Source organism: Procambarus clarkii, chromosome 75, assembly GCF_040958095.1.
Source record: "Procambarus clarkii isolate CNS0578487 chromosome 75, FALCON_Pclarkii_2.0, whole genome shotgun sequence".
In the NCBI taxonomy this organism is placed as follows: Eukaryota; Metazoa; Arthropoda; class Malacostraca; order Decapoda; family Cambaridae; genus Procambarus; species Procambarus clarkii.
The window spans coordinates 20551745-20566010 of NC_091224.1; the positions used below are offsets into that span (position 1 = coordinate 20551745).

Below are 14266 nucleotides of genomic sequence, written 5' to 3' on the forward strand. Positions count from 1 at the left end.
TGAGCTAATGGTCCTCTTCTCTTGTAATTGGGGAGTTTCTTGAGTCAGGCAAAATAATGGTCTTAAACCTCAGAGATCTAACCCTTTAGTTTGCTTAGGATCCGTTTTGACTCTTGGAGTTTCAACTCCATCTTCAATTGTTAAGGATTCTAATAGTTATTTCCAGCAGGGAGAATCACGAATCTGGTAAACAGTATGATTCACTTACCCGATTCATCAACCTTTAAAATTAGCTCAACTTAAGGTCTCTCTCACCAGCTATTTCTCTTTTTATTTTTACTTTTGTCTAATAAATCCTCTGTGCATCATACAGTCTAAAAACTTTTGTAATGTTATCTTTTTGCACTATACACAATGTATTATTAAACAGTCAGTCAATTTGGCCAGCAAACCAGCCTGTTAAATGTACTATCAGCGAGTGTTTACACTACGTCAGCTGACCAATGTTTACACTACGTCAGCTGACCAATGTTTACACTGAGTCAGCTGACCAATGTTTACACTGAGTCAGCTGATCAATGTTTACAGTGAGCCGGGTGTTCTCCTCGACTGTTGATGCCCAACCTGTAACCTCTCATCTCCCTGGATGCTGGAACTGTTTTCGAACCTAGGATGGGAACTTGGAAAGGGAATTTCGAATCACAATTGATTTACGATCTGTGTTAGGGGAATTGCCTCTGTTTGTGTAAGTAACTACCTATTCCAGTGTCTTAGGGGACAATTGTGTTTTGTTAAAAGGTTCACTTGCCTTTAGAGATAAATTGTTGTCTCTCTAAATAATTTCGCATTTTAATTGACTCTAACGAAGTTACTCTAGATTATATCAACTATTTCAATGTTATATTGAAATAAAGTGTTATTTAAGTAACGTGCCATGTTCAGGATATACAAGATCTCGGCCAGTTGTCCTCTGTCTGCTGCTAGAACTACTAAACTTCTGCAGTCTTACGCAACAAGAAATTTAAGACTATTTTTCTCTATCTACATTCACAAAATAATAAAATGCTTTGCTTTAGGGTAAGATAGTTTTCAGGCGAAACCACTAAGCGAGTAAGATTTGCAGATGGAAGGGATATGAGGATAAGGAGCTGGGATACGAGGACAAGGAGCTGGGATACGAGGACAAGGAGCTGGGATACGAGAACAAGGAGCTGGGACACGATGACAAGGAGCTGGGACACGAAGACAAGGAGCTGGGACACGAGGACAAGGAGCTGGGACACGAGGACAAGGAGCTGTGACACGAAGACAAGGAGCTGGGACACGAGGACAAGGAGCTGGGACACGAGGGCAAGGAGCTGGGATACGAGGGCAAGGAGCTGGGACACGAGGACAAGGAGCTGGGACACGAGGGCAAGGAGCTGGGATACGAGGGCAAGGAGCTGGGATACGAGGACAAGGAGCTGGGACACGAAGACAAGGAGCTGGAATACGAGAACAAGGAGCTGGGATACGAGAACAAGGAGCTAGGACACGAGGACAAAGAGCTGGAATATGACGATGGGGTTAAGAATCGATGCCACAGCCCTTAGACCATCGGGGCTCACACACGCCGGCCTGCCAAAAATATGGCCGTTGTTCAAGTGACCAAGCCAAGCGGATGAATCGTCAACATTACCAATCAATTGATACAATCAACGGATTGTGTACAATGAGTTACGAAAGTCTCAAAAGACCTTTAAAAGTCACTCTGTTACTTAATGGGGAGAGTGACCCATTAACGGTCACTTAATAGTGACGGATTGCAGGTGACGGTGAGGGATTAATTAGAGATGCTAACGACTCGAACCGTTGTATGTGTATTGGGTAACTGTCTTTGGAGGGGTGAGGATGGCTGTGGGGGGCCTGGAGACAGGTGTGTGGGCCTCAGGTGACAGGTATGTGGCCCAAGTGACAGGTGTGTGGCCCAAGTGACAGGTGTGTGGCCCACCTACCTGCCCCCCCCCCCCCACCCTGTCTTTACTAAAACAAAAACAAAACAATAAAATTACCTCGTGATTGCCCTAAGTTGCCACAGACAAAAGGGTTAATCCGATTCTCCCTTTACTTTCAGATCGAATTGAAGTGAGAGGTCCGCCCACTCCACCCACCGCCCTCAGAGAGGCTCCAGAGCCCCGCCCACTCCACCCACCGCCCTCAGAGAGGCTTCAGAGCCCCGCCCACCACACCCACCGCCCTCAGAGAGGCTCCAGAGCCCCGCCCACCACACCCACCGCCCTCAGAGAGGCTTCAAAGCCCCGCCCACCACACCCACCGCCCTCAGAGAGACTCCAGAGCCCCGCCCACCACACCCACCGCCCTCAGAGAGGCTTCAGACCCCCGCCCACCACACCCACCGCCCTCTCACTAACAAGGTAAGACCCTCTACTATGTTCCCTGATTATACAAACGCCAGGGTTAAGGTAGTGGTGGTGAGATGTAAGTCGTGGTCCAGTGGGTAGTGTGTGTGTGCCTGAGCCCAGGGTTGAGAGTTCGATCCCAATGCACGACTTTAATATATATACTATATCTCCTGGATATATATATATATATATATATATATATATATATATATATATATATATATATATATATATATATATATATATATATATATATATATATACTGGAATTCCATTTCGCCTCAGGAGATAATCCAATTCCTTGGTGGAGATATCGGCTCGTCCTTGGCGTCCGAACACACAAGTTATTGACTTTTATTGCGCTTTATTGATCGGATAAATGGTAGGTTGTTCCACTAGTTTCCAAACAAAGCGACATTCCTGTCAGAAGCCGAAGCCTTTGTCACGGTGGGTTCCGAATCTCACTGTGTCACCTATTGGAAACGCAGTCACGGGAATTGTATCTTTCTTCTTATCTGTGTGTTTCCCCCCCCCATTTTATCTCTCTCTTGTTGCCTCCTCCTCTCTCTCTCACCTTTGTTTTCTCCTCTTCCTTCATTCTCTCCGCCCGTCTCTTGTTCCATGACTTCCTTGTTCGCGCGTCTCTGCGGGTCAGCAATAACAATGGTAGTGTTGTGATCGTTGGGTTGTTTTGATCTTCTCGTGACGTGTGGATGTGTGTTCTCATCTATGTGCTTGCGGGGGTTGAGCTCTGGCTCTTTGGTCCCGCCTCTCAACTGTCAATCAACTGGTGTATACGTTCCTGGGTCTATTGGCCTCTGTCATATCTACATTTGAAACTGTGTATGGAGTCAGCCTCCACCACATCACTGCCTAATGCATTTCATTGGTTAACTACTCTGACACTGAAAAAGTTCTTTCTAACGTCCCTGTGGCTCATTTGGGTATTCAGTCTCCACCTGTGTTCACGTGTGTGTGTGTGTGTGTGTGTGTGTGTGTGTGTGTGTGTGTGTGTGTGTGTGTGTGTGTGTGTGTGTGTGTGTGTGTGTGTTTACTATTTGTATCTGTAGGATCGAGCTGTTAGCTTTTGGGCCCCGTCTTTCTAACTGTTGATTGTCTAATATACTGACTCATGACCCGTTTTTCTCTATTATACATATGTTTCTCTCTAACACTCTCACACACACACACACACACACACACACACACACACACACACACACACACACACACACACACACACACACACACACACACACAATTATGCAGGCGGGGCCACACACTCAAGAATGAGTCTTCCATAAGACATATATCTTAGTAAGGCTGAAAGGCTGTTTGGTTCGTGTTCTTGAAGGTTATCATTGACAAGTGTGGCAAATATTGCTGATGTTATTCTGCCGAGTTGACTAGACGCCGGCTTCTGGTGTCTTGTGAGGCTATTTCTTCAAAATATTTATCTTTTTCAGAAGTAGAAATTTGTCTTTCCCTCGATCTGTCCTGAATTTGAGGCCTTCTCACTCCTATTATAACCTTGCATTTGTCTAGGTTAAATTCCAGCAGCCATCTCACCATCTGTGGAAATTGTCGAGTTCATCTTGCAATGTATCGCAGTCGTCAGTTCTGACACTTCACAGTAGTTTAGCTTCGTCAGACAGTGATAAGAATGAGCTTGTTTCCCGTTAGGTCGTTTACGTATGTTAGTAACAGGAGGGGACCCAAGTACCTACCCTTGAGGCACTCCACTTCGTTACCTCTCTTCAATCTGATGTCTCCTGTTACTGAGCTTTAATAAGCTGGTCAGGCAGGATTTCCCTTTCCTGAATCCAGCTTGATATTTGGATACAAAATCCTAATGTTACAGGCGTTCTAATAGCCTTCATGTAATCAGGTATTCTAATACTATACAAAGGGATTCTGATTAGTGGTTTTCGCTTTGTATTTAGTTACCACGTTAGTCATTTTCCAAAGTCCTGTGCATTCTTTCCTATGATTAAAACATGTTGTGATTAACCTTTGGTTCTGTGACCTCGACCTCGAGGTGGCACTAACTGGAGATTCAGGTGTCATTCTCACCATGGAGTGCCACCTCCTTTCCTCCGGGCATGGGTCTAAAACACACAGGCTCTCGCCTCACAGATTTACGGGACGCCGTTCGAAGTCTTGGGTCTTGGCTGGAAACTGGGACTGCCCCCCTGGCGATCACTTGCCAGCTAGGAAGCAATCCTGGAATGGGTCAGGGAGGGTGTTCCGGCTCCCTGGGACGTCTCTGTGACGGGGGTTCGAGCAGGCTGCAGGTAGGAACACTCGGCCATAGAACAAAAGAAGAACGCCGGATATCGGATTTGTGGTTATTGGATACATTGAAGGATTAGATTACCGTTTCTGGTCTTGTACAAAGAGAGTGGGTTTGGATTTCAGCCGTGCGGTATTAAACGGCGAGGGATATTTTACATTTCTTTTACAGTGTGTGAAAAGGGGTTGAATTCTACATTCTATTAAAAAATTGAATATTCAATATTGTCCATTTGAATGTGATTTAGGTGGACAATATTTCAAATAGCCCAATTTTTTGCTGGAGTGGGATTACGCATTTCCCCGACGTTGTGAAGCTGATGAAACAAATGAAAACAGGACGTAGAGACCAGAGCCAAGATTTATTAGGCATTTACATAACCCCCTTACGAAACCTGTGCATCTGTCAGCAATCAAGGCAGGTTTGTTTACAGTTAAACAAACACTTTATGCGCTTGAAAACTTTACAATCTATATATAATTTATATAAACCGTGTAGTGTTTTCGGGCCGCATGACCTAAATGCCAGCAAATGCAAGGTGATGAGATTAGGGACTTGTGTGTGTGGGGGGGGGGGGGGGGAACACCAGGTACAGAACAAGATTACGGGAAGATAAAATGCTAATTATCAGTAAAAAGGAGAATCTGAGTGTAGACATAACGCAATTCCTACATCCGAGGCAAACATTAACAGGATATCATCAGCGGCATATGCAACTCTGGCCAACATTGTGGAGATCTACAGGTTGTAGGGTACAGTGACTTGTAGGTGGTGTTCACGGTCCTGTAGGTGGTGTTCATAATCATGCTCAGGTTTACCTCTGAGCTCTTGGCCTCTATATTTACCTGAATTTACCTAAGAGCCACCATTTCTAGTGGCATTAATGGTGACAGAAAGCCCTGAGGATCACCATCTATAGTGACCTCGAAGGGGGGACAAGAAGCCGGGGGTTTGTCAAAGGTCATCCCCCATTGCATCTGATCTAGGAATTCTCTAACTTTCTGGTTGTTCCCCCCTGGCCGTATACCGGTTCCATCCTGCCGTGCTACTTACTGACGGTATATAGGGTCTTCAAAGACTAGTAGGCTGCGTGACGGAGACATTTGATTATGATGCTAATTAGCTTAACCGGAAGAGACGCTCAGGTACCCCGGGGATGTCTCCTAGGCAACCATGGGAATTTGTCCCTTCTCTCTCTCTCTCTCTCTTCTCTCTATATATATCTTTCTCTGTCTCTGACTCTGTCTGTCTCTCTCTCTCTCTGTCGTCTCTGTCTCTCTCTCTCTCTCTCTCTCTCTCTCTCTCTCTCTCTCTCTCTCTCTCTCTCTCTCTCTCTCTCTCTCTCTCTCTCTCTCTCTCTCTCTCTCTCTCTCACCGCGTGCCACTTTATATATCATGTTACCATCGATAATTTTCACAACGTTATCAACTTACTGATGAAATCACTTTATCGGGCGACGGTCCCGGCTTTGTTTTCCTAGAAGGACAAAAATGTTATTTGGGGATTTACCAAGTTTTACCTGTCCAGGAAGGATGAATTGAAAAGATGCTGACGAGGACATCAATTCTCAATGATGTTGTTTAAGATTCGCTACCTGGAACTAAAAGTTCTAGGTAGCACGGGCTATGGTGAGCCCGTAGTGGACTGATTCACAATGTTGTTGTTGTTGTTGTTAGAGATTCGCTACCTGGAACAGAGTTCCAAGTAGCACGGGCTATGGTGAGCCCGTAGTGCCTTATATCACGTTGTTATAGTGAGAGAAAGAAGTAAGAAAAAGTTACAAAATATAAGAAAGAAGGAAGAAACTATATAAGAAACGACAATATATTTATGTGGAGGGAAAAACATTACAAAATAATTTAATCGATCTTATTTATTTATTTATTTGTTTACTTATTTATTTATTTATTTTGACTAGCAATCACCAATCCTGGAAGACATTCTCCGGTTAATCTTCCGCTTGCTGTCTACCCTTCGCCTCATTTTCTCCCTAATGACAGACAGACAGACCCCAAGCACACAATATCCTCCCCCACCACCTGTAAAACACCTTCCTGGCCATAATAACCGCGGCAATAACCTCTATTTGCTCCAAAAGAGATTTCCAGAAGCTTAAAGAAGACAAAAAAATAGCATGAAAAAAAACTGATTCGCCATTTCTATGCAGATGTTTGGGTGGGAAGACTCGTGTGAGGGGAGACTTGTGAGTCTTGGTTGGGATGTGGTTGGCCTCGCTACAGCTTCTCTCTGGGCCAGATCTCTCTCAAACTTTACCATCATCAGGGGGGAAAAGTTATGTGATATTTTAGCCTGTGAATGTTGGCAATAGGTTTCCCTTCTGGGTGTTAAGATGCCCTGATATTCTAGATATGTTTGGTATGGAATTTAGCCTTGATATGTCCCTGATATGGATATGTTAGGGTCTATATGTCCCTGATTGGGAGTGGTGCCAGTCCCTGAGTGAGGATTGTCTATGTCCCTGATTGCGGGTGGTCTTTGTCAATGAATATGCGGAAAGATCTGTAACGCTGAGTTGAGAGGAAGGTCTGTACCTCCCTCTCATTGGAGGCCAGAACCAGTGCCCAACCAGGATTTTACGATAGACCCGCCTTCACTCTTGCCTGCGTGTAGTGGGGTTCACACACACACACACACACACACACACACACACACACACACACACACACACACACACACACACAAATGTAGATATGATAGAGCCCAGTAGGCTCAGGAATCTGTACACCAGTTGATTGACAATTGAGAGGCGGGACCAAAGAGCCAGAGCTCAACCCCCGCAAGCACAACTTGGTGAGTACACACCAGTGTGTGTGTGTGATTGTGTGTGTGTGTGTGTGTACTCACCTAATTGTACTCACCTAATTGTGCTTGCGGGGGTTGAGCTTTGGCTCTTTGGTCCCGCCTCTCAACTGTCAATCAACTGGTGTACAGATTCCTGAGCCTACTGGGCTCTATCATACCTACATTTGAAACTGTGTATGGAGTCAGCCTCCACCACATCACTTCCTAGTGCATTCCATTTATTAACTACTCTGACACTGAAAAAATTCTTTCTAACGTCTCTGTGGCTCATCTGGGTACTAAGTTTCCACCTGTGTCCCCTTGTTCGTGTCCCACCCGTGCTGAAGAGTTTGTCTTTGTCCACCCTGTCAATTCCCCTGAGAATTTTGTAGGTGGTTATCATGTCTCCCCTTACTCTTCTGTTTTCCAGGGATGTGAGGTTCAGCTCCTTTAGCCTTTCCTCGTAGCTCAATCCTCTCAGTTCCGGGACGAGCCTGGTGGCATACCGCTGAATCTTCACTAACTTTGTCTTGTGTTTAACTAGGTATGGACTCCAGGCTGGAGCTGCATACTCCAGGATTGGTCTTACATAAGTGGTATACAGGGTTCTGAAAGATTCCTTACACAAGTTTCTGAAGGCAGTTCTTATGTTGGCCAGTCTAGCATATGCCGCTGATGATATTCTTTTGATGTGGGCCTCTGGGGACAGGTTCGGTGTGATATCAACCCCCAGATCCTTCTCTCTGTTTGATTCTTGCAGGATTTCCCCTCCCAGATGATACCTTGTGTTCAGCCTCCTGCTCCCTTCGCCTAATTTCATCACCTTACACTTTCCAGAGTTGAACTTCAGCAGCCATTTTCTAGACCATTCCTCCAGTTTATCCAGGTCATCCTGTAGTCTCTGTCTATCTTCATCCGTCTTGATTCTTCTCATAATTTTTGCATCATCAGCAAACATCGAGAGGAATGAGTCTATACCCTCTGGAAGATCGTTCACATATATTAGAAACAGGATGGGTCCAAGTACTGAGCCCTGTGGGACTCCGCTGGTGACATCTCGCCACTCTGATGTCTTCCCCCTCACCGTTACTCGCTGTTTCCTGTTGCTTAAGTACTCCCTTATCCACTGGAGCACCTTCCCTTTTACTCCTGCTTGTTGCTCCAACTTTTTTAACAGCCTTTTATGGGGTACTGTGTCGAAGGCTTTTTGGCAATCCAGGAAAATGCAGTCGGCCCACCCTTCTCTTTCCTGCCTAATTTTCGTTGCCTGGTCATAAAATTCTATTAACCCTGTGAGGCACGATTTACCATCTCTGAACCCATGTTGGTGGTGCGTTACAAAGTTATTTCCCTCCAGATGCTCTACGAGCCTTTTCCTCACGATCTTCTCCAGCACCTTGCATGGTATACAAGTTAAGGAAACTGGCCTGTAATTCAGTGCCTCTTGCCTGTCACCCTTTTTGTATATTGGGACCACGTTAGCTGTCTTCCAACTTTCTGGTAAGTCTCCTGTTTCCAGTGACCTGTAATACACCATAGAGAGTGGCACACTTAGTGCTTCTGCACCTTCCTTTAGTATCCATGGTGAGATTCTATCAGGCCCAACAGCCTTTGTCACATCTAGCTCCAGCAGACACCTTTTGACCTCATCACTGGTGAGGTCAAATTCCTCCAAGGTTTCCAAGGTTGCCGCCTCCTCATTTAGTGCAGGGGCTTCTCCTTGTTCTATTGTGAAGACCTCCTGGAATCTCTTGTTGAGTTCTTCACACACCTCCTTGTCATTCTCTGTGTATCTGTTCTCCCCTTTCCGCAGCTTCATCACTTGTTCCTTCACTGCTGTTTTCCTCCTGATATGGCTGTGGAGCAGCTTTGGTTGTGTGTGTGTGTGTGTGTGTGTGTGTGTGTGTGTGTGTGTGTGTGTGTGTGTGTGTGTGTGTGTGTGTGTGTGTGTGTGTGTGTGTGTGTGACCGTTACCTTGAGGTGCTTCCGGGGCTTAGCGTCCCCGCGGCCCGGTCGTCGACCAGGCCTCCTGGTTGCCGGACTGATCAACCGTAGTGCCAGGCACTGCAGTATTCATGATGGCATCATTGATGGGGGGCATTTCTCGTGACTAATTATATTACACAGATTTTAGAGACTATTTTGGTTGTCTCAGAAACTGAATGACAATATTTCTTCTCAGTTGGTTTCAGATATTCTGATTTCAATCATTTGGACGACGTTTATTCGATTTAATTCCCGGCCTGGCACTGATCTATCCCAGCCTGGCACTGACCTATCCCGGCCTGGCACTGACCTATCCCGGCCTGGCACTGACCTATCCCGGCTTGACACTGACCCCCGGCCAATCTGACACCAACCCTTGACCTTCTTAACCAGTGGGACGTCCTCCGCCATACTTACGACCGCACCTCCCTCTCCCTATCCATCTCCAGTGCTTCCAGCCCTCTCCCTCCCTTTTCCCCTCCCTCCCACACACTTCCCCCCTAACTCCCCCCTTCCCTTCCTCCCCCCCCCCTTCCCTTCCCTCTTCCTTCACCCCCTACAGAGTGAACCAATAACCAGATCTCTGGAAGTGGTTTCAACCCTTGCTTCGCTGGCTACATCTGCGCTTTCGAGCTCACAATCTCTTTCCGATTCGTACAGTTCTTTACCGCCTTCGGGACGTCAGTGCGTGATTGATGTTCCCTCGGGAGCGCTTGTGTTTTTACGTCTCTTGGGCCCCTCTATTGAACTGTAGAGTTAATTTGAAGGCAGGAATGAAAAGAAGAGCTGCTGATAAGAGGCGGGTTGGTGGGTGGTACGTCTAGAGCATGTGGTGGGCCTGTGCTGGCAAGATGTTTGTGGGCTGGTTGGTTGATTCATTGGCTGGTTGGTTGATTCATTGGCTGGTTGGTTGATTCATTGGCTGGTTGGTTGGTTGATTCATTGGCTGGTTGGTTGGTTCATTGGCTGGTTGGTTGATTCATTGGCTGGTTGGTTGATTCATTGGCTGGTTGGTTGGTTCATTGGCTGGTTGGTTGGTTCATTGGCTGGTTGGTTGATTCATTGGCTGGTTGGTTGGTTGATTGGCTGGTTGGTTGGTTGATTGGTTGGTTGGTTGATTCATTGGCTGGTTGGTTGATTCATTGGCTGGTTGGTTGATTCATTGGCTGGTTGGTTGGTTCATTGGCTGGTTGGTTGGTTCATTGGCTGGTTGGTTGGTTCATTGGCTGGTTGGTTGATTCATTGGTTGGTTGGTTGATTCATTGGCTGGTTGGTTGGTTGACCTCTCCCATCGTGGCTGACTGGCTAACTCATTCCTATCTGCCTATCAGCATAGTTTTGTTTTCTTTCTATTGCCGCATCTTATTGGGCGAATTATGTAGGTCCGTTTATTTAGGAGGCATAAACAGAGCTTATGTCACGGCTGTCATGACATGACAGACATGACAAGCGGGAGCAAAACAAGAAGCAGAGACGTGTGGATTGCTAACCACGTCACTGCCAATCCCTGATACACTGAACATCAGCTCATCAATCCCTGATACACTGAACATCAGCTCATCAATCCCTGATACACTGAACATCAACTCACCGTCAGACTGTGTTCGTCTAAGCTGTGCTTCGTCTAAACGACCGAAAGTTTACCGAAGACTAAATTTATTCAACAAGGCTATTGTGGCAGGCACAATAACTTCGCTGGAAAGAAATACCCCCAATATCGCATAACTCTGAAGTGAGCTGGCAAAACACAGACGCAATATATACGAACATAAACAATAGTTGCGATATATTGTTATGAACGATAGCTCCAGAGACCCTGATATCTATCGCTCCTCTCAAAAACCCATTACCCACAACGCTGTGGTGATGGGGGGGGGGGGGACGGACCACCTTTTCGGTCCAGTCTGGACCATTAATAAGTCGTAATAGGGGTCCAGAACCATCCATAACATCTTCACTCTAACTCGTATGGACCAATGGGACCTGCCTCGTATGGACCAATGGGAGCTGCCTCGTATGGACCAATGGGAGCTGCCTCGTATGGACCAATGGGACCTGCCTCGTATGGACCAATGGGACCTGCCTCGTATGGACCAATGGGACCTGCCTCATTTGGACCAATGGGAGCTGCCTCGTATGGACCAATGAGAGCTGCCTCGTATGGACCAATGGGAGCTGCCTCGTATGGACCAATGGGAGCTGCCTCGTATGGACCAATGAGAGCTGCCTCGTATGGACCAATGGGACGTGCCTCGTATGGACCAATGGGACCTGCCTCGTATGGACCAATGGGACCTGCCTCATTTGGACCAATGGGAGCTGCCTCGTATGGACCAATGAGAGCTGCCTCGTATGGACCAATGGGAGCTGCCTCGTATGGACCAATGGGAGCTGCCTCGTATGGACCAATGAGAGCTGCCTCGTTTGGACCAATGGGAGCTGCCTCGTATCGACCAATGGCAGCTGCCTCATTTGGACCAATGGGAGCTGCCTCGTATGGACCAATGGGACCTGCCTCGTATGGACCAATGGGAGCTGCCTCGTATGGACCAATGGGACCTGCCTCATTTGGACCAATGGGACCTGCCTCGTATGGACCAATGGGACCTGCCTCGTATGGACCAATGGGACCTGCCTCATTTGGACCAATGGGAGCTGCCTCGTATGGACCAATGGGAGCTGCCTCGTATGGACCAATAGACGTTCTTGTTCATTAATTCCTGTGTTCTTACATAACTCATCAAAGTGGAATAATTAATAGTTCTTGAAGCAACAGGAAACTCCACGACCATCTCTAAATTAGGGTCGACTCGTCTGACTGTACCTTAATTAGTAGAAACTATATATATATACATTTTTATATAACTATTATAAATTTTACATTACATTTTAAATATTTACATTAACTATACATTTTTTGCAGATATTCCTGTCAACGTTCTAATTTAATATATCGTAGAATGAATTCCTTCTGTATGAAAAATATTTAAGATATGCGAGAAAAATGGTTTAATTAATATTCCTCTTAAGAATTTATAAAATGATGGAAGTGTTTGTTTGTTTGTTTTTTTGGTGTATTGGGTTGGCTTAAGAGTAATTGTTCCAACTGTCTGTTGTGTCTTAGCAAACTGGTAGTTACTCTGAGTCTCTGTTGATCTGTGTACTGTTGCACATGTTGCAGGGCTGAGACCTGTGTTTTTTTCATATGTTGGGGGGCTGAGACATGTGTTTTTTCATATGTTGCAGGGCTGGGACCCGTGTTTTTGCACATGTTGTAGGGCTGAGACCCGTATTTTTGCACATGTTGTAGGGCTGAGACCCGTATTTTTACATATGTTGCAGGGCTGGGACCTGTGTTTTTGTACATGTTGGAGGGCTGAGACATGTGTTTTTGCACATGTTGGAGGGCTGAGACCCGTATTTTTACATATGTTGCAGGGCTGGGACCTGTGTTTTTGTACATGTTGGAGGGCTGAGACATGTGTTTTTGCACATGTTGGAGGGCTGAGACATGTGTTTTTGCACATGTTGGAGGGCTGAGACCTGTGTTTTTACACATGTTGGAGGGCTGGGACCTGTGTTTTTACACATGTTGGAGGGCTGGGACCTGTGTTTTTACACATGTTGGAAGGCTGGGACCCGTATTTTTACACATGTTGAAGGGCTGAAACCTTCGCTTCGAACCATTTTTCTGCTGAATTTCCGACTGTTTACTATCTTTCCGAATGCGGTATGTGGCCCTGGCTTCGTCCCGGCTGGCAGACGACCTGACTGACTGCTCGACCCCTATACCCAACCGTCCTATGGGCATGGGGCAGACAAAGAATGGGTATCGGAGCCAATGCCCCGGACATGCCGCAGCGATAGGAGAATCATTTGGGGCACCGGAGAAGCATAGAACAGGGTCTTTTTTGTCTGAGTTCGGACGTCGGGAAAATAAGTGCTTCAGTGGGGAAAGATTGTTGTCATGACGAAACATGTTCTGGTGGTCTTAAGGGCGTTCGTCAAGACAAAGAAGTTCTGGGAGTGAAGATGTTGTTACAGAGACGATTGGGTAGTTTAACCGGAACTATTATCGGAATTGGGGAAGGATTTAGAGGGGTCACCATCTTCACCCATCTTCAACCCTCTACACGCACGCAAAAACGCACACACACACACACACACTCGCGCGTGCGTGGTGTGGCGTGCGTGGGGAGGTGTGGCCACAGAGGGTTCATAAAGGCTTGGCGAGCGGAGCGGAAGAATGATGAACACAATTGCTTCTAATATTGTGTTGAACTTTCGAGAGAGGGCGGCCTGTTCCTCTCGTGTGGGTATTACTATCTGTGCCTGCAGAGCTATTAGCTCTTGGACCCCGCCTTTCTAACCAACGTATTTTCCTCTATTAGGTCTACTACATATATTTCTCTTAACACACACACACACACATATCCCCAGGAAGCACCCCGTGACAGCTGACTAACTCCCAGGTACCTATTTACTGCTAGGTGAACAGCGGGCATCCGTAAAAGATATATATATTTTCGTACATGCCTTTGGATTATTTACGGTTCCAGCTTCCATCTGTGTCCTGCTTCCTATCAAGGGCTGCCTGCACCTTGTCCATCTTCTCCACACCTCTCAGTATCTTCTATGTGGCGATCATATCCCATTATACAACAATAGGCACCCTGAAGCCCTTACCATGTCCGGGATCTCCATTGACCGGAATGTGTCCGGATGAACGAATGTGAACGTTGAACGAATGTGAACGTTGAACGAATGTGAACGTTGAACGAATGTGAACGTTGAACGAATGTGAACATTGAACGAATGTGAACGAGAAATATCATACATCCT

At 46.3% G+C, this 14266-nt stretch overlaps 1 protein-coding gene across 1 annotated transcript; it reads right to left on the bottom strand.

Moving 5' to 3' along the window:
- Positions 1-11378: 11378 nt before the first annotated feature.
- LOC138357045 (proteoglycan 4-like) lies at positions 11379-14033 on the bottom strand. Its single transcript, XM_069313585.1, has 4 exons — positions 13976-14033; positions 13012-13225; positions 11724-12129; positions 11379-11603 (listed from the first exon to the last, which is right to left on the bottom strand). Exons 1-4 carry the CDS (start codon positions 14031-14033, stop codon positions 11379-11381), a joined length of 903 nt encoding a protein of 300 aa, XP_069169686.1.
- Positions 14034-14266: the final 233 nt, after the last annotated feature.